This window comes from Schistocerca piceifrons, chromosome 1 (genome assembly GCF_021461385.2).
Source record: "Schistocerca piceifrons isolate TAMUIC-IGC-003096 chromosome 1, iqSchPice1.1, whole genome shotgun sequence".
In the NCBI taxonomy this organism is placed as follows: domain Eukaryota; kingdom Metazoa; phylum Arthropoda; class Insecta; order Orthoptera; family Acrididae; genus Schistocerca; species Schistocerca piceifrons.
In genome coordinates, this window is record NC_060138.1 from 418,349,410 (window position 1) to 418,375,655 (window position 26,246).

The 26,246-nt window shown below is 42.7% G+C and overlaps 1 protein-coding gene across 2 annotated transcripts; it reads left to right on the top strand.

Annotated features, from left to right (window-relative positions):
• The first annotated feature begins 1,810 nt into the window (after positions 1-1,810).
• On the top strand, positions 1,811-25,945 carry LOC124795489 (glycine-rich cell wall structural protein 2-like). Of its 2 annotated transcripts, none has more exons than XR_007016706.1 (3): positions 1,811-1,909; positions 14,837-15,139; positions 25,762-25,945. XR_007016706.1 is itself a non-coding variant. In XM_047259539.1 (3 exons), the coding sequence occupies exons 1-3, from the start codon at positions 1,834-1,836 to the stop codon at positions 25,778-25,780; spliced, it is 336 nt and encodes a 111-aa protein (XP_047115495.1). In that variant the 5' UTR covers positions 1,811-1,833; the 3' UTR covers positions 25,781-25,945. The 2 variants fall into 2 exon arrangements, 1 of the variants encoding a protein (XP_047115495.1); XM_047259539.1 differs by having other exon boundaries at positions 14,837-15,077.
• The last annotated feature ends 301 nt before the right edge of the window (positions 25,946-26,246 follow it).

Sequence of the window (26,246 nt, forward strand, 5' to 3'; positions counted from 1 at the left end):
CACAGCTTCCACCATTTGCGAAATCATTGCACTCAGTTCAGTGTAAGAAGTAACTGTTGTTGTTGTTGTGGTCTTCAGTCCTGAGACTGGTTTGATGCAGCTCTCCATGCTACCCTATCCTGTGCAAGCTTCTTCATCTCCCAATACTTGCTGCATCCTACATTCTTTTGAATATGCTTAGTGTATTCATCTCTTGGTCTCCCTCTACGATTTTTACCCTCCACGCTGCCCTCCAATGCTAAATTTGTGATCCCTTGATGCCTCAGAACATGTTCTACCAATCGGTCCCTTCTTCTTGTCAAGTTGTGGCTCAAACTGCTCTTCTCCCCAGTTCTATTCAATACTTCTTCATTAGTTATGTGATCTACCCATCTAATCTTCAGCATTCTTCTGTAGCACCACATGTCGAAAGCTTCTTTTCTCTTCTTGTCCAAACTACTTATCGTCCATGGTTCACTTCCATACATGGCTACACTCCATACAAATACTTTCAGAAACGACTTCTATGATAACAAATTTCTCTTCTTCAGGAACGCTTTCCTTGCCATTGCCAGTCTACATTTTATACCTTCTCTACTTCGACCATCATCAGTTATCTTGCTCCCCAAATAGCAAAACTCCTTTACTACTTTAAGTGTCTCATTTCCTAATCTAATTCCCTCAGCATCGCCCGACTTAATTCGACTACATTCCATTATCCTCGTTTTGCTTTTACTGGTGTTCATCTTATATCCTCCTTTCAAGACACTGTCCATTCCGTTCAACAGCTCTTCTAAGTCCTTTGCCGTCTCTGACAGAATTACAATGTCATCGGGGAACCTCGATGTTTTTATTTCTTCTCCATGGATTTTGGTTCAAATGGCTCTGAGCACTATGGGACTTAACTTCTGAGGTCATCAGTCCCCTAGAACTTAGAACTACTTAAACCTAACTAACCTAAGGACATCACACACATCCATGCCCGAGGCAGGATTCGAACCTGCGACCGTAGCGGTCGCGCGGTTCCAGACTGTAGCGTCTAGAACCGCTCGGCCATTCCGGCCGGCTCCATGGATTTTAATAACTACTCCGAATTTTTCTTTTGTTTCCTTTACTGCTTGCTCAATATACAGATTTAATAACATAGAGGAGAGGCTACAATCCTGTCTTACTCCCTTCCCAACCACTGCTTCCCTTTCATGCCCCTCGACTCTTATAACTGCCATCTGGTTTCTGTACAAATTGTAAATAGTCTTTCGTTCCCTGCATTTTACCCCTGTCACCTTCATGAAAGAGAGTATTCCAGTCTGCATTGTCAAAAGCTTTCTCTAAGTCTACAAATGCCAGAAACGTAGGTTTTGCCTTTCCTTAATCTTTCTTCTAAGATAGGTCGTAAGGTCAGTATCGCCTCACGTGTTCCAATATTTCTACGGAATCGAAACTGAACTTCCCCGAGGTCGGCCTCTACCAGTTCTTCCATTCGTCTGTAAAGAATTCGTGTTAGTATTTTGCAGCTGTGACTTATTAAATTGATAACTAGTAATTTCCAAAAAGTCGACTGACATGGGGGAGGAAACTACGCACAGCTCCTTCTTATCGGAATGGTAGAATTCACCAAGCCGTCGGCGATACGGTTCTGTTCGCCCAAAAGCACTGGCCGCGTCCACCAGTTGCGGGTAGAGCGGCGGAGCGGGCTGCACACAGAAGCGGCGCAACAATGGCCGATTGACGTCAAGCGAGGCGCGACAGGTTTTCCCGGTCGCGAGAGGGCGCCGCCCCGTCCGAGTATATAGGGCCCGGCCGACAGCGCCGCATCCGCACTGCTCGCCACAGCTCACCTCAGCCCAGCACACCATGCAGCCCGGAGCCGCAGCGCTGATCGCAGTTGCCCTGGCCGTCGCCGCCGGAGCGGTGGCCGCCAGGCCAGCTGGTACGTAACACCCGTCCTGTTTGTTTACAGCCGGCCGGTGTGGCCGTGCGGTTCGAGGCGCTTCAGTTTGGAACCGCGAGACCGCTACGGTCGCAGGTTCGAATCCTGCCTCGCGTATGGATGTTTGTGATGTCCTTAGGTTAGTTAGGTTTAAGTAGTTCTAAGTTCTAGGGGACTGATGACCTTAGATGTTAAGTCCCATAGTGTTCAGAGCCATTTGAACCATTTTTTTGTTTGTTTACATAGAAACCGTTTGGGTTTGTGACAGCGCCATGATGTAGAACTGTGTGTCTGTAGCGTGTCATCATTCTCTACCAATCATGCTAAGTCATCGACGTGTAGAGATTAAACGCATACGCAATCTGGTCAGATGTATTCTGGCTTGTATTCCTAGACATTAAAATGACGTGCGTCCATCCTTCGCCTCTACAGTGGCTTCAATTCTGCTGGAGACATTTCCAATGAGGCGTCTGAAGTACAGAAATGGCAGCCCGGTCTTCCTTCAAGTAGCCCAGATCAGGGTTCCTAGCACTCGTTCCCAGACGAGACTTACAAATCACTGAATGGCGGTACGTCAATGAATCAGAATCAGGGATCCAAATCCATTTCGGTTTTACAGAGAGTACTCTTTCAAATTCTGAAGGTGGCAGGGGTAAAATTCACGGAGCGAAATGCTGTTTACAATTTGTACAGAAACCAGATGGCAGTTATAAGAGTCGAGGGGCATGAATGGGTAGCAGTGGTTGGGAAGGGAGTGAGACAGAGGTGTAGCCTATCCCCGATGTTATTCAATTTGTATATTGAGCAAGCAGCGAAGGAAACAAAAGAAAAATTCGGAGTCGGTATTAAAATCCATGGAGAAGAAATAAAAACTTTGAGGTTTCCCGATGACGTTGTAATTCTGTCAGAGACAGCAAAGGACTTGGAAGAGCAGTTGAACGGAATGGACAGTGTCATGAAGGGAGGGTATAACATGAACATCAACAAAAGCAAAACGAGGATAATGGAATGTAGTCGAATTAAGTCGGGTAATGCTGAGGGAATTAGATTAGGAAATGAGACACTTAAAGAAGTAAAAGAGTTTTGCTATTTGGGGAGCAAAATAACTGATGATGGTCGAAGTAGAGAGGATATAACATGTAGACTGGCAATGGCAACGAAAGCGTTTCTGAAGAAGAGAAATTTGTGAACATCGAGTATAGATTTAAGAGTAAGGAAGTCGTTTCTGAAAGTATGGAAGTGAAACATGGACGAAAAATAGTTTGGACAAGAAGAGAATAGAAGCTTTCGAAATGTGGTGCTACAGAAGAATGCTGAAGATTAGATGGGTAGATCATATAACTAATGAGAAGGTAATGAATAGGATTGGGGAGAAGAGAAGTTTGTGGCACAACTTGACTAGAAGAAGGGATCGGTTGGTAGGACATGTTCAGAGACATCAAGGGATCACCAATTTAGTATTGGAGGGCAGCTTGGAGGGTAAAAATCGTAGAGGGAGACCAAGAGATGAATACACTAAACAGATTCAGAAGGATGTAGGTTGCAGTAGGTACTGGGAGATGAAGAAGCTTGCACAGGACAGAGTAGCATAGAGAGCTGCATCAAACCAGTCTCAGGACTGAAGACCACAACAACAACAACAACACTCTACTTCATTCGGTCCTTACTTAGCTTGCATTTATCGCGAATCTCTTGCCCAACGTAAAGTGCCGAGCGGCTGGAAAAAAGCGCCGGTGACGCCTGTATATAACAAGGGTAGAAGGACGGATCCTCAAAATTACAGACCAATATCCCTGACATCGGTTTGCTGCAGGATTCTCGAACATATTCTCGGTTCGAATATAATGAATTTCCTTGAGACAGAGAAGTTGCTGTCCGTGCATCAGCACGGCTTTAGAAAGCATCGCTCCTGCGAAACGCAACTTGCCCTTTTTTCACATGATATCTTGCGAACCATGGATGAAGGGTACCAGACGGATGCCATATTCCTTGACTTCCGGAAAGCGTCTGACTCGGATGCCCCACTCCAGGCTCCTAAATAAGGTACGAGCATATGGGATTGGTTCCCAAGTACTTCTTAAGTAATAGAACCCAGTACGTTGTCCTCGATCTTGAGTGTTCATCGGAAGTGAGGGTATCATCTGGAGTGCCCCAGGGAAGTGTGGTAGGTCCGCTGTTGTTTTCTATCTACATAAATGATCTTTTGGATAGGGTGGATAGCAATGTCCGGCTGTTTGCTGATGACGCTGTGGTGTACGGGAAGGTGTCGTCGTTGAGTGACTGTAGGAGGATACAAGATGACTCGGACAGGATTTGTGATTGGACTGCTACGGTCGCAGGTTCGAATCCTGCCTGGGGCATGGATGTGTGTGATGTCCTTAGGTTAGTTAGGTTTAAGTAGTTCTAAATTCTAGGGGACTGATGACCACAGATGTTAAGTCCCATAGTGCTCAGAGCCATTTGAATTTGTGATTGGTGTAAAGAATGGCAGCTAGCTCTAAATAAAGATAAATGTAAATTAATGCAGATGAATAGGAAAAAGAATCCCGTAATGTTTGAATACTCCATTAGTAGTGTAGCGCTTGACACAGTCACGTCGATTAAATATTTGGGCGTAACATTGTAGAGCGATATGAAGTGGGACAAGCATGTAATGGCAATTGCGGGGAAGGCGGATAGTCGTCTTCGGTTCATTGGTAGAATTTTGGGAAGATGCGGTTCATCTGTAAAGGAGACCGCTTATAAAACACTAATACGACCTATTGTTGAGTACTGCTCGAGCGTTTGGGATCCCTATCAGGTCGGATTGAGGGAGAACATAGAAGCAATTCAGAGGCGGGCTGCTAGATTTGTTACTGGTAGGTTTGATCATCACGTGAGTGTTACGGAAATGCTTCAGGAACTTGGGTGGTAGCCTCTAGAGGAAAGGAGGCGTTCTTTTCGTGAATCGCTACTGAGGAAATTTAGAGAACCAGCATTTGAGGCTGACTGCAGTACAATTTTACTGCCGCCAACTTACATATCGCGGAAAGACCACAAAGATAAGAGAGATTAGGGCTCGTACAGAGGCATATGGGCAGTCATTTTTTCCTCGTTCTGTTTGGGAGTGGAACAGGGAGAGAAGATACTAGTTGTGGTACGAGGTACCCTCCGCCACGCGGAGTATGTATGTAGATGTAGAAGAGCAGAATCTACAGAAGCCAGTCATTTTGGACACTGGGGTTTGGAGCGAAGTAGCCCAGAACATGGTTCCTAGTACTCTTTCCCAAACGAGACTAACAAATCACTGAATGACGGTACGTCAATGAATCAGAATCAGGGATCCAAATCCAAAATGGTTGATCTTGGATCGTTACGCCCAAGTGATTTTGATTCATTGACGTACCGCCATTTAGCGGTTTATTCGTTTGGTCTGACAACGAATACTGGCTTTCAGGTTCAGGGCTAGTTAGCTCTTATCACGTTATGGATGATCTTCAGTGCCATCAAACCGGCTCTGATCTGATAAAAAGATTAAAAGATTAAACACAGCTGAAGCGACTTCTTACTCTCCAAAATGAGTACTCACACCTCTTATTGCCTTTCATCGAATTGCCGTCGCTCTGAACAGCACCTCAATCATCGCTAGCGCTACCTACAGAAATGTGTGGCCTGTGCGAAGCAGCTCGATTATTGTGTCCCGTGATTCGTGTGTATGTGATATTCTATAATGAGGGAGGCACAGTACCTTTCAACTTCAAACTGAGGCAAAACAGGCAGAAGTACACATGCAAATATCAAACATATTAATGTAAACAAATACCCAAATGCACTTGGAAATGAGAATGAATTTTCTAAACAAATAACTGATGCAGTTTTCATTATTTAAATCATAACTCCCTAAGCACAGTCACTATGCCATTCGGACTACTGGTAATCCTTTGGAACTTACGAGCGAGCCCTTCCTCTGATTTCACTCGATTTTTCGGAACCAATCCTTACAATGCTCGACGGTTCCTACAGTCTGTACTTGAAGTTTCCCTGGTCTTGGTTCAGCAGTGGTTGTTCCTTCGAGTTTCCACTTCACAATGACGTCACCAACTGTCGACAAGGACAGCTTTAGAAGGCTGAAATGATAGAACGGTTGAATATTTTTCTGACTCCCATCTGCAAAGGGAGAAATGATCACCGTGATAAAACAAGAGAAATCAGGGATCGAGCGGAAACGTTTTATTGTTTATTTTCTCGTGTATTGTTCAGAGTGGAACGTTGGTGTAAGTGTCTGAAAGTGACTTATGCACCCTCTGCCAAACATTCGTCTGAAATCGGGTAGGAAGAAACACCTGATATCGGATTAGCAGTAAATATCTTCATCTTGATGAGGACCATGTGCAAAAGCCGTCGAAATTACATCCCCCGAATATTTTTATTGAAAATTCGTATTTCACGCAGATGATGTTTTCTTTTTCCCCAGTCATCAGCCTTTCGTCTGATCTAGTTCTCCATCTTCCTCTGTACCATACTAACATTTCCACCTCTCTATGTTTACTAGACCTAGAGTGCTCATTAAGCTGTGTGATATGAAATATGATATCTTTCTGTCCCTTTAATGTCTTTTTTTTTTTTTTTTTTTTTTTTTTTTTTTGCTACCCTTGTACGTCTCAGTTGAGGTCTTATTAACATACACCGTCCTCCGGCAGCGGTTTTCCACACCCTTTGTTTCATATGTCATACTTGAGCAATCCACTTAATTTTTATCAGCGTTTATAATGTTAAATTTCAATTTTTTGAGGTTTTCTACGCCTCAGCCAATCTTCTTCGTCTCCCATCTTGTGTAATGTTCTTCCCATCCTTCTCTTATTATCTTATTGGTTGTCGTCCCTATTATTTAACAAGGTACTATAATTCCGTCTACTATTCAAAATTAATTTCACTTTACCATTTCTTTATCTCTATATTTTGTGCCGTTGGAGCTCTCACATCGGTGTAACAAGCAGCAGTCTTTTCTCTCCGCAGTACCACTTGTGTTTCTCTGTCAAATTCTCTGTCAAATTCTGCCTTACTGCACTGATCAGTTGCTGACAGTAACCACTTATCACGGGCCTCTTTTCTCCTGTTGGCCGTCTCTTCAGAGACCTTATTGAACCATTTCCTCTTTCTCGCCACTCTCTTTCCAGTGACTGTTCCTGCAGCCTTTGTAACCACATTCCTAATTTCTTCCCATTGCTGGACTACATCTGAGTCCTCTGTTTCCGGCAGTACTGTAAAATGATTCCTGATCTCAGCTTGAAGTTCATTTCTGGTTTCTATTTCTAAATGTGCCACTTTCTTTAGTTTACTTCTTTGGTTTGTTTGCAGGGTGACTCTGAGTTGACTTTTAAACAAGAAATTGGCGGAACCACACTCAGCCCCTCGGGAATTTCTTACATCTATAATCCAATTCCTTGCTTCTGCTTTAATTGCTATGTGGTCCATCTGGTTGACTGTTTTTCCGTCTGGGGATAGCCATGTTCCTTTGTGCACCTTTTTATGTGGGATGTTAGTGCTACTGATAAACATGCCCTTGGACGTAGCAAAGCCAATTACCCTTATTCCGTTGTCGTTACTATTTTCATGCAGACTATGAAGGCCTATTGTGGGAGTAAAGCTGATCTCCTTTTCCAATCTTGGCATTAAAATCGCCGATGAGAATTCTGCAGCTATTTTCAGGGATGGAATCCTTCTTCCAGCTCTGCATAGAATATATCCTCTACTTGATCTTCACTTTACTCTGTAGGTGCATGACAATTCAAAAGGGTAATTTGGTGGCTTTTCACTGATAAAGTTAGAACTGAGATTCTTGGGTTCGCAGCCGTAAAATTCTTTACTATTGGTACAATGTCTTTGTTAACACAGAAACCGGTTCCAAAACTGTGCTTGACTGCTCCTCCTTAGAATTTTCTACGTCTACTGTCCCTGTACCTTCCCATCGAACTTCCTGCAGGGCAACCACCGACATTTTCTGCTTTTCCAATTCTCTAGCTAAAGTTATTGCCGCCCAAGGTTTGTACAGAGACTGTACATTCTATGTTTCAAGTCGTGATACTTTCTATGTTTAGTTCGTTGTATTGGGTGTCCGTTCTATATCAGAGGCTTATATCTAGCTTTCGTAACACGACTGGTTTTACGAGGTGGGGTTGTTAGCCCCAAGCCCAACCCCCAACCTGGAGGACCAGAGTGTCCCCTTTAGTCTGGATAATCACCTTCGTTCGACCTGTCCGGCTTGGCAGGCCCTACGCCCAACATCTCCTAAACTGTTTATTATATTCCAGCCTTAGTTCGCCCGTATTATGTTTTCCTTCTTGTGCTCCTTCCAGCGCCAAGATAACCACTCCTGGATGCTGTAGCAGATATTCCGCTAACCAGCCCCTTCTTTAACAAAGGGTCTTCCGTAGATATCTTCCCTCAGCTGTTATTTTCAGTAATACTACACTTCCTGAATGGTTGAAATGGCTCTGAGCACTGTGGGGCTTAACATCTGATGACATAAGTCCCCTAGAACTTAGAACTACTTAAACCTAACCAACCTAAGGACATCGCACACATCCATGCCCGGGGACGGATTCTAACCAGCGACCGTAGCGGCCGCGCGGTTCCAGACTGAAGCGCCTAGAAGCGCTCGGTCACAGCGGCTGGCTACACTTCTCAGTTCATCTCTGTATATAAAGAGCATTTCAAACCGTCCCAGTTTCTTTTCCTTCGGATTTCCGATGCTCCACGCCTCACTTCCATACGATGTTGTGCCCCACACGCACACTTTCATACACTTCCTCAGTTCGATACTGTAAGAAAAAGCTTTCATTCACTGTGCCAATCTACTGCTGACACCTTCCTTGATTTGATTATCCTATCTAATCTTACTTCCTCGTAAGGAGATAGCAACATGGAAAAATGCAGCCGGTGGGAGTGGCCGTGCGGTTCTAGGCACTTCAGTTTGGAACCGCGTGACCGCTACGGTCGCAGGTTAGAATCCTGCCTCGGGCCTGGATGTGTGTGATGTCCTTAGGTTAGTTGGGTTTAAGTAGTTCTAAGTTCTAGGGGACTGATTACCTCAGATGTTAAGTCCCACAGTGCTCAGAGCCATTTGAACCATTTTTTTTTTTTAATGCGTTTCAGAGGCTTACTGTAAGATTTAAATATTATACAGAGCTAAACAGAGGGACATTTGACGTTCATCTGAAAAGACTATTTAAATTTTTCCATAAACATTTGCCATTATTTATTCTCAAGTATTTTCAGTAAACTGTAATAGAACATACTCACATTTTTTTAAATATATTTCACATGAAAACTTAATCATGCTTATGAACCTACCAGGTCCCGATTTTGCGTAACTGTGTTACTTATCGAAGATGGTCCATCTGCACTGCATGTATATTGCCTTCTGCACTTCACACATGGCCTCACGTCATACACTCACAGACATGTTCACTAAAGAAGTATACCAAATGTATACTACACGCATATTACAGTGACTAATGGATTAATTACGTAAATTTAGATATCAATACACTGATGGAAAAAAATGCACCTTCAAGGAGAAGGTCATTTTAATGACAAATGAGGTGACAGTTCATCACTATAGGGGTATATGATAACGAATTCATACCAAATGATACACATATGTCTCAGTAAAGGGTATCATAACAATCGCATCAATACACAGTGTACCCCTCTGGCTACAATACAGGTGTGTGTTCTCGCATACAAACGATCATAAAGGAGCCGAATGGCACCCTGCGATAGATTGTCCCAAGCGTCTTGTGCCTCTAGTTGAAATTCGGCAATGTTTGTTGCAAGTCCTGCAAAAAGAGTAAGTTCTCGCTTCATCGTGTCCCATTCGTGTTCAGTTGGCAAGATCTGGTGACCTCACTGTCCAGTGAAGTTGTTGTACGCCATGAAGAGCACGTTGCGTCGCAGCAGCTGTACGGTGACGTGCACTGTTCTGCAGAAAAGCCACATCACCTTCCTGTCGAAGAAATTATAATGGCACGGGTATAACAACCTGTGTAGTGTAGCGCACTCAGGTTACCTTACTCTGATGAAACACCATATTTGACCGCAATTGCAACTGATAGTCCCCGACATCATGAAGCCTGTGATAGTACCTATTTCTCGTGGGCTAATGAGCTCTCGAATAGGCAGCGCATCAAGTCTATGCCACACACGTCTGCGATATCACTGGCGTACAGACGGAATCTAATCTCATCACAGAAGCCAACAGAGCGCCTTTCCATTCTCCAGTCAACTCTTCACGACACCAGAGTTACCATGTTTCCCACTGTCGTGGTGTCGGTGGTAGCCTCGCCACAGACAGACGTGATCTTAATCCCGAAACAGACGGTTAGCAATGGTCCCAGATGGCACAGCATGTGACCGGGTTTCGTCCCTCGATGACGTACAGTCAGCCACCGCTGACTTCACAGTTAGTCGATCTTGAGGTGCATCTGTACTACGTGGACATCCAGAGCTTGGTCTAAAGGTGTGGGAATGTTCCATGGACCATTGTTGAAAACAGGAACACGCCACCAATACATTGTGTCCAACATGTGCAGAATCCGTTGATACGTCCATCCGGCTTCTCTAGGGTCCACAGTGGTATAACGTTCAATTGGCTAAAGCGGTCCAACAGGAATAGGTAATCGTCGTTGTAGCGTGATTTTACCTCAGAATTATTGTTGCAACACTGTTCACCTCCAAACTTAGTTACTACCTGCAGAATCATCTCAGGTGGGCACATCTGAGCGCCATATGATCACCAATGACCGTGACGAACGAATTACTAACACTACAACCTCTCAGTATACAGATGTTATACCTTGGCGCCACTTACTCAGTCCTTGAAGGTGTTATATCTTTTCTGGCATTGAATGTACTATACAAGAGAAGTCATATCGAATCAGTCGCAGAAAATCATAAGAAAATGCTAAGTTATTATGTAGAGGTAAACGTCCACTTGATGCTGAGCCTGGTAAGAGACGAGGTACCCCAAAAAAGCACAATCTCACACAAAAATCACGAGGGAGGAAAAAATGCTTTTCCAACGAAGAAAGAGTGAAAAGATAAGACCTAGCGTCAAGTGTAAGAGTGGGTTTTTTGTGTCGGCATGGTGGGGACTGGAGAATTAGAGTCCGAGACGGAGAGACAATAAGTCCCTGATTTATTAACTTATACAAGCACACAAACGTATGTACTACTTTTTTATGACTACAGTGAAACGAAAGGAGTGAGTTTTTCAAGCACGAGAAGGGATACTTGAGAAGAAAAAGCACAACGAAGATAGTTACATTCTAGTAGTTATAAAAATCCACTCGGTTTTAAATTTTAAGACTCTTTCTCAACATGTAATTCATCCGTAGAAGACTGCATTGGAATTTTGTTATATTGGCATCTCATGTATCATCTGTATTCTGAAGACAGCACTGATTCTCGTCTTTCAGCCAAAGAAAAGCTGGAAAGTTGTTTTTCGTTGCGAAATGTGTATCTCAGGCCTCCATGGTAATTACCCCTGTAGCATCAAATACATGTAGATTAGTGCAGATACTGTTTCCTGAACTTCGGCTGCTCCGAGTATTTCAGCTTGTTTGAACAGATTAATGAAATCAAAACTATGGACATTGCCTTAACGGTACAGACGGACGTACCACCGGTGCAGGCATAGCAGAGGCCTATCTGCGAAGAGGCCAGACTAACATACGATCTCCTGAAGAGGGACGGCAGGCTTTCCAGTTTTGAAGGGCAATAGTTTGGATAATTAATTGATGTGCTCATATAATATTAATCAATATCGTCTTGATATGATGCTACTGCGAACGACTGACAGTAAGGAAAATTCAGCAGTAATACGCTGAGGTGACAAAAGTCGTGGGATAGCGATATGCACATATACAGATGGCGGTAGTATTACGTACACAATGGTAAAGCGCAGTACATTGGCATAACAGTCATTTATGGTAAGGTATGACGCACGACGTGAATTAACAGACATTGAACGCGAAATGATACTTGAAGCTAGACGCACGGGACATTCCATTTGGGAACGCGTTAGGGAATTCGATATTCCGAGATTCACAGTGTTAAGTGTGTGCCGAGAATGTCACATTTCAGGCATTACCTCTCGCCATGGATAACACAGTGACCGACGGCCTCCACTTCATTTGCTTCATTTGCATAGAGTAGTGAGTGCTAACAGTCAAGCAAAGCTGCGTGAAATAACCGCAGAAATAAAAATGGGACGTATAACGAGCGTATCCGTTAGGGCAGTGCTGTGAAATTTCCCACTATTGGGCTATGGTACCAGACGACCGATTTGACTGCCTTTGCTAAAATCTCGATGTCAACCTCAGCTTCTCTTCTGGGATCGTGACCTTATGCGTTAGACCCTAGACGACTGGGAAACCGTGGCCTGATAAGTCGCGATTTCAGTTGGTAAGTGCTGATGATGGAGTGAGAATGTGACGCAGGCTCCACGAAGCCGTGCACCCGACTTGCCAACAAGGCACTGTGCAAGCTAGTGGTGACTCCACAATCGTGTGCGCTCTGTTTATATTTGATGGACTAGCTCCTCTGGTCAAACTGACCCGAACCTGGACTGGAAACTGTTATGTACAGCTGCTTGGAGATCATTTGCAGCCATTCAAGGACTTCATGTTCCCAAACAACTATGGAATTTTTATGGATGACAGTGCGCCATATCATTGGGCCACAATTGTTCGCGTATGGTTTGAAGAACGTTCTGCACAATTCGAGCGAATGGTTTTGCCACCCAGACCATCGAACGTAAATTCCATCGTAAATTTATGGGACGCAGTCGAGCACAAAAGTTTGCCCCGGCGACTCTTCGCAATTATATACGGATAGAGAGGCACCACAACTCAGTGTGTGACATCCAATTACTTATCGAGTCCATGCCACGTCGAGTTGCTGCACAACGTCGTGAAAAAGGAAGTCCGACAAAAATGCCCGAATTTTATCACCTCAGTGTATATCCCGAGCAACTAAGTATCGTGACATATACTAGGTATGCTGGTTGAATTTGTATTCAGTTGTTTCCAAAGGAAAGCACTTTCCATGAAGCATGAAGACAGAAATGACTTTGTCGAAGTTTTAAATTGTATTTACATGTTTTACCGTGCCATACACTTTGACACACATTCCTGTTTGGCTGATTTTTCTGTAAGTAAACTGTCCCGCTTGAGACTGAAACATCTCCCAACTGGTATCGAGAAGTTTGGGTGCTAGTGCAGAATACAAACTTACTTCAGTCACCATGACAGTTATCCCATTCCTTTTTTGCAAATGTTCATTCTCCATTCGCATAATTCGATCTCCTGATAATTTTGGACACTTTCTTAACTAGCGAGATTCAGACTGCGTATACGGTGAACCTCTGATAAAATACAGGGTGTGAAAGATTAGCTACAACCTGTACACAAAAGCAACTGCATTTATAAAAATTGGAGGACGTGAAAGGGAAGCAGTAGATGAAAAAGCATTCTGACACGTTTTCTGTCGATCACCCATATTATTCAATCTGTATTTGAGTAAGTAATAGAAGAAACAAGGAGAAATTTAGAAAGGAAATTAAAGTACAGGAAGAAGGAATAAGAACTTATGTTCAATGTGTGACGTAGATTACACTGCCTGACAAAAAATGTGAAGCAGCTAGAAGGGGGATGGGGTATGTGATATTATTTCAGTGATTACTAAATCGAGTCAAATTTGCAAATAACTTGACAACACGAACATATTTATTATTACGATAGTGCACAGGCTCTGGCACGGAGGCATTCAGTGATCCGCTTGGGAAGGGTGTCATAAAGTCATTACATCCCCTCCTGAGGCAATGTGGCCCACAACTGTTGTAACTGGTGTTTGATAGCGTGGATACTCACACTGAGATAAACTTGACGTCCGAGGTGCTCCCAAACACGTCCTCGATTCCGGGTGCGAACCATGCCACTGATTAAATTTTGAATAAAAATCATCAATAACGGCGACCGAAGACTTCCGGCACAAGAAGTCACCCTTATTCAGCTAAGGGGCTTGTCAAACAGGGTGGAGCAGCGGAAAGAGGTTCAACGCACTCTGTTGTTCTTGTGGTGGGAAACTGCCCTTAAGGTGGCAGAATCAACAATGATCAACGGCATGAGGATGCAGAAGCCAATGGAAACCACTACATTAAAGACAAATAATTTGTATCCACAGGATATGCAGCGTGTAATTGAAAAAATGTCACGATAATTTCTCCACTGAAAAAAGACTGCAGAACGGGCCCCCATTCGGATCTCCGGGAGGGGACTTAAAGAGGAAGGTGACAATGTGGAAAAGGTTGAATAACCAGCGAAAGCATAACGTTCTACGAGTCAGGGCGTGGAATGAAAGGAGTTTGCCCTCGGTAGCGAAGTTACAAATTTAAAAACGGAAATGCTAAGGTTGACACATTCACATGCAGTTCAACATTGGGCCACTATTATATGCAGTTACCCCAGAATTTTAGATATTTCTCGATGCGACCAGCTGGTCTATTGGAAACGCACAGTGAGCCTCATTTCATTCTCTGTTGGGTGCTGATATTGCTGTCTCACGTGAGTTCGTGACATTTCCGAGTATTTCACACGTTTACGCCACTTGTGTACCCCATCAGGCCTCATAAAAATACTAAATATGGCAACACTAATGCACCCTGTAGGCGTTCTACCCGTCACAGAGAACTGCAACACTTCTTATTCATGTGCCCGCCGATGGAGTGTACAGTTGCAAAGTTACACTGACATTTGACCATGTCTTCTGGGTGCTTCACTTTTTTGTCATTAAGTGCACAGTGTGGCGGATTCTCTTGTCAGAGCAGCAAGATTTTCCGCCTCTGATAGTAAAATATGAACGAAGCATCCAACGTCTGTGTTTCAGAGACGGAGGAGAGGCCGGCGCGCAGCCTGTACCCCTTGGGACCGGGCGGCTTCCTGCAGCCCGGCGGCCCCTTCGGTGGCCTGGGGGTCGGCGGCAGCGGAGGCAACGGGTTCTCCAATTCGGGCAGCCACAGCGAGAGCCAGGCGTCCAGCCAGAGCGGCGCAGGCGGCCACGGCTTGGGCCCGGCCTCCGGCTCCTACAGCCAGTCCAGCGCCAGCTCCAACTCCTTCAGCGGCAGCGGGTGAGCGCCTCGCCTCTCCTCGCCTCGCAGATAGGCATCAAGCTGCGCTGCCCAGCTGCCCAGTACGTAGCGCTCGCTGCTCGCAACGTACAGCCTGCTGCGAGCACAAATGAAGCGCCGACTCTAATTTGTACAATTTCCTCTTCATTTACGTGATATTTGGTTTCGAGTATCTACTTCCAACTGTCCTGAGCACAACCTGAATGGCTCTAGCAGTTTACGTCACAGATTCGGAAACTCGGATTCAGCTTGAGTCGTCGATTGCTCCGCAATTTAGCGACTTCTTTGGTACTATGTTTACAAAATATCTTGGCGTTATTTATACACCACCAATGTTAATAATTGAATAGGCATGAAACAAACACTGTAGCATATTGCAGTGTGCTGTCGAACGTTAAAGCAGCAACTAATAAACAAATAAAATATTGACATGTGGAATAATCGGGTCTACTGCCGGATGATTGTGTCGTTCTGGCACGACCACAGATGGTGGACGAGCCGGGCGCGGTCGTCCGTGGGAGCACCAGGGTAGGCCCAAAACCTCAGGAGCAGCACCAGGCGGGCACGGACCGCGAACGGATCGCCCGACACAGGACAGGCCTCAGACAGCTGCCACAGGCTGCGACCAAGTCGGGCGCGGACGTTCGAGGGAGCACCGGGGAAGAGAGAACACATTACAAGCAGCGCCAGGCGGGCGCGGACGGCAGAGAGACCACCCAGCGCCCTCTGGGCATAAATACTGGACAAGATCCTCCAATACGGCAGTCTCATGTAGCACCTGAAGAAGGCAACGAGTTACGTGGCCGAAATATTGTGCCAGAGCGACACAAACATCTGGCAGTAGACCCGAATATTCCACATTCAATATCTCGCCAGGTAAGCCTGAAGAGTTACAAATAAAATATTATTTTAAAAGACAGAAAACACGATCAATGAAAGTGACCCGCCGAGAATTTTAAAAACCAAGCATGGCAGCGTGAAGAAAACAGACAGCTTTAAATTTATGGGTAAAAATACAAACATAAAAAATGAAAAAGATGCTATTACAATAGGATTGAAAAAATGAAAACAGCTTACACGAAAGTGAGAATCTGTAAAATAAAAAATGTTTTTCTAAGGATATTAATGCATTATAATACAGTTGTAAAGCCAGAAGTCGTCTATAGGTCAGGAACACTACTTTGATCCGGACGCAAAATGGCATTAGAAGATTTGGAAATGATAGAAAGACAAATCCTGCAATAAATATTAGATCAAATCAAGAACAAAGACGGCAATTTGGTTTTGAGATGAAATAAGAAAATATACTCATTCTGCCCTACAATAACAGATAACATCACGGAAAAATGTGTTGTTCCCTATGGATATCTCAGAACGACGGAAAACATTAGAAAAGAGGATCCATGCATTTTTTTTAAACAGCGAAGTGGGCAAAGAAAATGGATAGAGAGGCAAGACAAAAAAAGGAGTTAAAAGAAAGTGAGACTGAACAGGGGATCTTACTCTACAGACAGCAATTCAAAGATTTCCAGGAAGCTGAAACAAACAGAAAAACAATTTGTGTTAAACGGCCAGATGAACGGAAAAGAGCTCATTTTGAGAATATGAGAGTTTTGGGCGAAGATGAAAGAAAAGACAAATAAATAGTTATTTTCACGTGGTCCTTAGAAGGCTTCTAACGATATTTAAAAAATGTTGCAATAAAGGTGCTGACCAATTCTTGAGCCTTTGCTCCTAATGCAGTCTGGTGGCACCTGTTCGTACTACGATGGGCGATCAAAAGGTTTCCGTTTGGGGGTGTCGCTGCAGTGTATATGCAACCCAACGCGACTTCGATGCGGGCATATAAGCGCCGATATATAGGCGAGGGTTTATTGTGACCCTAGAATGGAATTTTTTTGATAGTCGCTTATATTTACGTGACAGGCCTCGCTGTTGCAATTTATTTTCACAGTTGCAATTATTACCATTTTAAGATGATTTATTTCATGTATTAGGCACTTAACCGTTAATTTCTTCCCTGTTTCATCGGAATGTTGTCAACTCATTTTGGAGCTCATTAAAAATTCGTAACTCCTCTTTTTAATATGCGAACGGGGACTAAATGATTATTTTGGATCTACTTGATAAATCATTACAGCCTCTAATAAAGGAATAAAATGCTGTATTGCGTTAAGACTCAAGAAATATCATTTTTGATTAACAAAATTTTTGCCTTTGACTATCAGCGTTACTTGAAAATCTCCATAAATGTTTATGCATCCATAAATACTGAATAATAGCTTTTTTTGCAAATTTGTTAAAATACAACGCGAGTTGGTATAGTGGTATTGACTGCTTTTTGCTCCTGTGTTTCCCGAAATTGTTAAATTTTAAGCACAGCAACAGCTTTTTGTTGTGGCTAGTTCACATTCTCTAGCATATCGCTATCTTTCATTCCGGGCAAATTAAATGTCGTATGGTTAATCAAGCAGGCTCTGACCGTATCGAGCTCTGCGTTGTATCGAGATTTCTAGAGCCCGTTCGAACTGCAGTACCCTTTGCCCCACTGTGTGTCTGACAACGGGTTCCTGCATTTATGTCTTCTGCGAGACGTTTGGTACCTCGTATGTACCGAGCGAGGTGGCGCAGTGGTTAGCACACTGGACTCGCATTCGGGAGGACGACGGTTCAATCCCGTCTCCAGCCATCCTGATTTAGGTTTTCCGTGATTTCCCTAAATCGTTTCAGGCAAATGCCGGGATGGTTCCTTTGAAAGGGCACGGCCGATTTCCTTCCCAATCCCTCCCTAACCCGAGCTTGCGCTCCGTCTCTAATAACCTCGTTGTCGACGGGACGTTAAACACTAACCACCACCACCACCTCGTATGTCGAGCTCGGCTTTGGTTTATTCTTATATCGAACAGTTGCATACTGAAATTAATAGTTACATTGTTACATGTTTGTAACCGTGAATTATTCTTTATCTTAGGGCAACTCGCAGGAAACCAATGCATCATTTTAATGAAAAAGCGTCTGATAATGAACTGTGAAAAATTCGAAACAGCATCGGCACTTTTTTAAATAAAGTAAGGTAGAACTAAGTTGTGGCTGGTTTCTGTGCACCATCAACAATTTATTACATGCACTGACTTTTTTTATATGCTTGCTAATAGCATCTGTTTTTGTGCAGGTTTTACCGTTTCACAGTAATCTGGAATCCAGCTAATAATTTCAGCTTCACAAAAATAAAATGTGAAGACTGTGGTATGCAATCGCAGTCACCTACATCTCCTAAAATGTGTTCTTTGTTAGTTAATTTCTTGGACATTCATTCGAACAACGATATCAACATTTCGTAAGAAATTATGGAAATACTTTAAGAATCAGGAAATAAATCCAACGATTTCGTGAATTGTGGTTCAAACGGTGATTTTTGTGGTAATTAAAGTCCAGAGCAAAACCAGAGTACCTTCCAAGACCAAAGAAAACTGTGTAGTAATAGCTTCCAATTAAAAAGGAAAGACTGTAAATTTTTGATTAAATGAGGGAGGAAGAAAACGCTTAATTTACGCAGTGCGCAAAGCTGACTTCGGTTCGTAAAATATGAATACGAAATGTATAAATGGAAAAAGATTTGTACGAAGCACGAAATAAGCGCCAAAATGGAACTCGCAAAAATGTGAAAGAAAAACTGTTCGAAAGATTTAGAACATTTTGTGAGATGAAATGCACCGTTAGCGAGTGAGATCGTGAAGACTGGGCTCTCTGAATTGTGAGATGAACATTACTGATTTCCAGGCTTCTTCGAACTGGTCAAAGACTTCAAGAAATTACCCGAAAAAGGAAGTCGCAAAATTATGAAATTTACTTGAAGTAAAGTTGTAGAGGTGATGTAATTAATAGGTAAGCTTATAGAAAAATTCGTAATTGACGTGAAGACGAAGCTTCCTGTTATTTTCTAAAAGCTCCGTAAAAAGGCAGTCAGTTAGTAGTAATTTACATCAAGAAATGTGTAATTCCGCAAGTTAAAGAGGAAGTGTACCAAATGTGGCAGTGGAAAGACAGGAATACCTAACAAATGTACGTACCGATGATAAATCCGGATGTAACCATAAATCAGACGAAAATGCAATACTCTAATTCAATAAAACGAAGAGGGACATTTCATAAATAATGCACGCGTTGGTATTACTGTGGACTGTTTGAATCAACAGCACTGAAAATTACGTCAGATCTAGTTGGGAGACTGAGGAAGAATCACTTGGTTTTGTTTTTTTCGCTGTGTACTCTAACATAAAATTTGTGAGAGATAGGAATGGTGCCTGCAGGAGTCTCGGTTACTGTGACTGTTGAAGACTGGAGGACGTACATCAAGATCTAAACTTTAAACGGCTAAAACCCAACAGAAATACACAGTGAGTTAAGTGAAGTTTGTGATGAGTTTACAGTGGACCTTAGTACAGTTTCACGTTGGGTTAATTACTTTCGTGGTAGTCATATCAGCATTGTCGATAATCAAAGACCCGAAAGGTCAAAACGGCAACAGATGAACGAACTCTGAAACTTGTGGCAAATGCTGTTGAAGAAGATCGTGGTACTACTTGTGAGAAACTCTCTGGAGCCACGGGAATCACCCCAATATCAGTATTTCGTATTGTGACAAATTATTTGAAGAAGAGAACAATTTGTGTGAGATGGATCCCACACTGTTTGACTGCTGAAGAGAAGCAGGAACGCCTGGACATTGCAACCTTGCTCAAACAACGATTCGAGGGGAGGTCAAGGCTTCTTGTGTCGAATTGTGGCTATTGATGAAACGTGGACTTTGAACTGGAGTTGATGTCACAGTCCAGTGAGTGGAGAGTTTCAGATTCTCCACGTCCAAAAAAATTTTGACGCGCTCTATCAGAGCACAAGCTAATGATGATTTTTGCTTATGATCACCAAGAATTCATGACAGATAGAGTCCCACGTGGAACAAGCGTCACAGCAGTATGTTACAGTAACGTCATACAAAACCTGCCCAGAAAAATCCACAAAACCCGATCTCAGTTGCTCGAGGCTGGGCCACTCAATCTCCACGACAATGCTCGCTCACATATCGGCAATGTTGTAGCCATGAAAGTGCTCGAATACGGATGGGAAGTGTTGCCACATCCTCCCTGCAGCTAGGACATGAATCTATCAGGCACTGACTTGATTTAGAAACAAAAAAAAAACTTATGCCTGGACGTCGTTTCTTACTCCGGGAAGTGCTTTCTACCACCGTTACCCGAGCCATTCGACAGATGAAAAGAAGTGGTGTCCTAAATGGTACAATACAGCTTCTGGGACGTTTTGATTCAGTCATAGAAAAGCAGGGAGACTATACTGAAGGACCGTAAAGAAATTGAAAAAAACATAAACGCGTCAGTAAAGAAGTTACTGTGCATAATTTATGAAATGTCCCTCGTAAAATAAACGAAAGATTACAGTAGTTACAGATAAAGTTGAAACGTTCTAAGTAATTACGCAGCAACTAAAGACTTGGCCGCACAATGAAAAATTTAATATCTGAAATATTTACTATGATATCTATTCGTCTTCTCCGTTTTTTTAGACATCACTTCCTGCAACCGAATATAAGCGTATTGCTAACTCAAATGCTAATTGCAGTTTCAACCAGTAAAATATGAACACCATTGAATAGCACTTACTTGCAATGACATTCATGTAGCATTGACAATCTGACAAAAATTGTAGTACATTTCCCTTCCTCACCTCAGTAAAGTTCTATAAGTATGTCGCCCATCGTTTGCTACCCGTACTGTAATTGTAAGTTAGTTCCTATGGACCGCAACCATCAAAACAACAACGTGGCCTGTTCGAGAGGAGCGAGTATGAGATCTCAGTCAGTCCATTCGGACTTACGTTTTTTTATGGTTCTCGAAATTTTTCTGAGCGAATTCTTGGAAACGCCACACCCGACTTACAGGCTCATCCGTTTTCTATCTTATCTTGCGTTCCTTCTCTAGTGACCACTTCGTCGATGGGGCCTTAAACCCTATTCTTATTTCTTTCTGATTCACTCCTACTAAGTAGGTACTTTCATAACATTTGCGTTTGGGTTTAATCAAGTTTTTGACAGTGGGTTTCTACTTAAGGCACACTAGACTTAATTTGGGATACGGAGAACTAACATATTTCGTGTACAGCTCTAATTAACACCACGTAGTTCATTAGTTATGACCCTATTGTGCATGTCTGTATTGTTGCTTAGTCTCAGTACAATTAAAACCACTAAAAAATTTAATAACCAGTCTGGCATTGTTTATTTTTTACTTTCACTCCAGTAAGGCCATCAAGAAAATGTCACATGTACAATATTATCGATACACATTCATTTGATTATTCGCTCTAACGTTGATTTGGCTCGTTATGAAATTTCTCCTCTAACAATATTCGATTAACGAACTTTTATTGGTTGAAGTTACTTACTTGGTAGCCCCTTAATCTCTCTTTAATTATCGTATATCTTACTGGTGGCCAACGTTCTCGTTGTAAACTCTATTCAACGAACAGTTCGAAGTTGGTATTCTCTATACATACTGCAGAGTTCTGAAAGCACCAGCATGGTGCTTGTCTACTTCTACTCTCCTACACTCACGCGCATCAACTCTATGTGCACGCGTTAATTTTCGTCGTCCAGAATTTAACAAAAAATACTACCCCTTTCCACACACTCTTACTCAACAGTCTTAATACTTTATCAAGGCTTAATATAGATTTAAATAATTTAAATCTTGTCAATGGGGGAAGGATGGTACTCATAAATATCCTGTAAAGAACATTCAGAGAAATTACGCTGATTCATGTCAGTTGATGTTTAAAAGCGTACTGTATCTAGAGTTTGAACTTCAGTATATCTCGATCTTCACATTTCGAGGTATCCTAAACACAGTATTACCATATCCTTGTACATAAAATCTGACGCCACCAGAATACAACTGAGCAACAGTTACTATATACACTATGTGATCAAAAGTAGTAATTTTTCATATCAGGTGCCTTGTGCTACCACCTACTGCCAGGTACTCCATATCAACGACCTCAGTAGTCATTAGACGTCGTGAAACAGCAGAATGGGACGCTCCGCGGAACTGACGGACTTCGAACTTGGTCAGGTGATTGGGTGTCACTTGTGTCATACGTCTGTACGCGAAATTTTCACACTCCTAAACATCCCTAGGTCCACTGTTTCTGATGTGATAGTGAAGTCGAAACGTGAAGGGACACGCACAGCACAAAAACGTACAGGTCGACCCCGTCTATTGACTGACAGAAGACTGCCGACAGTTGAAGAGGGTCTTAATGTGTAATAGGCAGACATCTATCCAGACCATCACACAGGAATTCCAAACTGCATCAGGATCCACTGCAAGTACTATGACAGCTAGGCGGGAGTTGAGAAAACTTGGATTTGATGGTCGAGGGGCTGCTCATAAGCCACACATCACGCCGGTAAACGCCAAACGACACCTCGCTTGGTGTAAGGAGCGTAAACATAGGACGACTGAACAGTGGAAAAACGTTGTGTCGAGTGACGAATCACGGTACACAATGTGGCGCTCCGATGGCAGGGTGTGGGTATGGTTAATACCCGATCAATGTCATTTGCTAGCGTGTGTAGTGCGAACAGTAAAATTCGGAGGCGGTGGTGTTATGGCGTGGTCGTGTTTTTATGGATGGGGCTTGCAACCCTTGCTTTGCGTAGCACTATCACAGAATCACAGAACAGGCCTAAATTCATGTTTTAAGTACCTTATTGCTTCCCACTGTTGAAGAGCAATTTAGGGATGGCGATTGCTTCTTTCAACACAATCGAGCACCTGTTCATAATGCACGGCCTGTCGCGGGATGGTTACACGACAGTAACATCACTGTAATGTACTGGCCTGCACAGAGTCCTAATCTGAATGCTATATAACACCTTTTGGGATGTTTTGGGACGCCGACTTCGTGCTAGGCCTCACCGACAGACATCGATACCTCTCCTCAGTACAGCATTCCCCAAGAAACCTTCCAGCACCTCGTTGAACGTATGTCTGCGATAGTGGAAGCTGTCATCAAGGTTAAGGGTGAGCCAACACCACGTTGAACTCCAGCATTACCGATGGAGGGTGCCACGAACTTGTAAGTCATTTTCAGGCAGGTGGCCAGCTACTTTTGATCACATAGCGTATGTGACGTTGGAGGTACGAAACTGACAAAATAAAATTCTAAAATGTCTGCAACAGCAGTCAAAGGTAAGACTACTACGGATAATACGGTAATTCACTTTATAGTAAAATATTATATCTGTCAACATCTCGAATTTGCGTCATACACACATTAGACAGTTGTCTTTACCTCAGCTCTAAATTTCTTAACCTTTAGTTCTGTGAGGAAATATGGTGCTATGAAGATTTTTTGCGGAGCCATTCGTATTACGAATGTAACATTCGAATATCATTCAGACTCATGTGTTAAAGTAACAACTAGCAAAGCAACACAACCTTAGCCATTGTAGAAATGTATAATGTCTTTGGGAGGTTCTAACAAAGCTAGTGTTCTCTGTAGCCAGTTAATTCAGTCGCACAGTATCTCTAAGAAAGCAATGAATACGTAAATTTCTTATTTTGTCAAACTATCACTGACCTATTAGCCATTTGCTTATGCATCTTACGAATACAGCAGTTACAACAAAATGAAAGTTGAAACTGCACTATATTGTGAGAACTGAACTAAACATGAGTCCTAGGAGCTAATCCAACAAATAACTGATGACTCAGTGTGCAGGTTCTACTCTGAAATGAAGAGTTTGGCCCAAGGGGTATTCGTGGTGGGCCACATCAAATCAGTCAGATGACCGTTGACATTTGCGCCCGTTTAACTTTCATGACATTTTCAACATTGTGTGCTGGACACAGACTATTTATTTATTTATTGTTACATTTACAACTATTGCCTTTTCATATAATATGTGCTTATTTACAAGGTTCTTAGAATTTGTTATATTATAAAATTAATCACAAAATTTAGTTTCAGAGTTTAGTTAACAGGAAAAATGAGAATTACTATTATAATAATTATGTTTTTTAGCCGCGCGGGATTAGCCGAGCGGTCAGGGGCGCTGCAGTCATGAACTGTGTTGCTGATCCCGGGGGAGGTTCGAGTCCTCCCTCGGGTATGGGTGTGTGTGTGTTTGTCCTTAGGATAAGTAGTGTGTAAGCTTAGGGACTGATGACCTTAGCAGTTAAGTCCCATAAGATTTCACACACATTTGAACATATTTTTTTTATATTTTGTAATAACTAAGACCACCTTCCACGGATAGCCGTACACAAACTCATTTTATTCTAGCACTCAAGGTTTCGTCTAGCCAGTATAACTCGCTTACAGTCCGTGATGTGTGCTTGTTTGACTCAGTTGGTATCCTATAAAAGTTAGTCTGAATCGACTCACGTTCGCCACAGAGTGTGAATTTGTCAAGAAGTAGAATTAACAATTAAAGCCGAAAACTAAAATACAATCGTTCATTTAAAATGGTCAAAGTATCACGAACAATGAAATGATAGGTGGCTAACAAGGGGCAGCATAAAGGCAAGGAGACCACTACTTACACAGCTTAGCTTCCGTACTTTCCATACATTTCAGATAAATAGGCGTTCCTGCAGAGGAAATACAGCGGTGGCTAAAATACTGACGTACGCTTCGTTCTAGCGCATCACAACAACAAAAGGGTGATACAGCCAAAAGTACGTTCTGATGAGAAATGTAGCACCAATTTTGAGAATAAAGTTGGGGCACGCGTGTTATCATGCTTACCTGTTATAGACTCTCCCACTTGCGGTGAACACTCACTCCTCGAAGGAGATCTCAGCCATGTTTTATTGGCATGCGATAATACGATCTGTATTAAGAGAAGCTTTGGGAAATCATAGCGAAAATATTAATATATCTGACAGGAAGCATAAAATTCCTAATCAGTTGAAATTATTCCCGTAATAGCACGTTTCACACAAGAGGTCGATATTGACGTATCAGATGTTGTAGTTTGTAGATTTATACACTTACATCTGTATGTACTTGTATACTCCGCAAGCCAACCTACAGTGCACGGTAGATCGCACTTCTGAAATCGCTATCATCCTTGTTCCATTCGATGATCTCACGTGAAAAGAAGGGCTGTCGCAAACCTTCCGAGTAAGATTTAATTTCTCTGCTTTTCTCGTCGTTGTTACTGTGCGCTTATTAAAAAATCCCGTGACGAAACGTGCCGCTGCTCATCTGGCCTTCTCCATCACTCCCATCAATCCAACCTATTAAGTGTACCAGACAGATGAACGGTACTGAAGAATTGGACTCACAAGTGTTTCGTAAGCCACCTGTGTAATAATAAGCAACGTTATTGCATACTTTAGATTCCAGTGTTTTAACTAATGCCTTGACAGCACTGTTGATGATCACGGTTCACCGCACGTAAATTTGACGCACATGTACTTTGAAGGCTCATATTGTTTCCTGCAAGACCCAAATACAAGCGAAGTTTATTGCGGAACGCACTTACATTCTGAAACACTTATTTATTAACTTGGCCTGATAATCACACGTACTTGTGTTAATCCGGTCACGTACATCTGTTGCCGGATTCACTGATTTCTCTACTTCTTTTTCTTTCCAGGTATTTCCCGTTTGGTTAAGAGGAATGCAAGGAGGTATAGCAGAGATGTCTCCGGGTGCCTTATGGGACTTTTCCTAATGTGTGGACGTCGACGAGATACAAAAGTGAGCAACAGAAAGCAGAATCAGCAAACATCTTCTGTAATAACTAATTTTTTAAATAAAAGTTAAAATTTGTCGGTAAAAACTGCTTCACATGTACTGTAACTTACCTTTCAAAGGCATTTCAATAAGCATCACTGCTAAAGTTAATGTGGAATTGCCATCACAATCCTTTTATATGACTATCTCCTAACGGTAGCACAGTTTTACCTGAAAAAATTAAAGTTATTACTCGAGAGTTCCTAAAACTTACACCCGTGCAAGTAAATGAAAGCTGTATATCAACTGAAATGTAGGGACATTTTTTAATTCAACTTTTTCAGGAAAATTATGATTATCTCTCATGTACTCCAATGACGAGGATGCAGCTCCTGCAGACACACC

Excerpts from the sequence above, each read along its gene's own strand:
- LOC124795489 (XM_047259539.1), top strand. The coding sequence starts at position 1,834 with ATGCAGCCCGGAGCCGCAGCGCTGATCGCAGTTGCCCTGGCCGTCGCC. Across the intron at positions 1,910-14,836 it reads GGTGGCCGCCAGGCCAGCTG|AGACGGAGGAGAGGCCGGCG; the intron begins GTACGTAACACC and ends TCTGTGTTTCAG.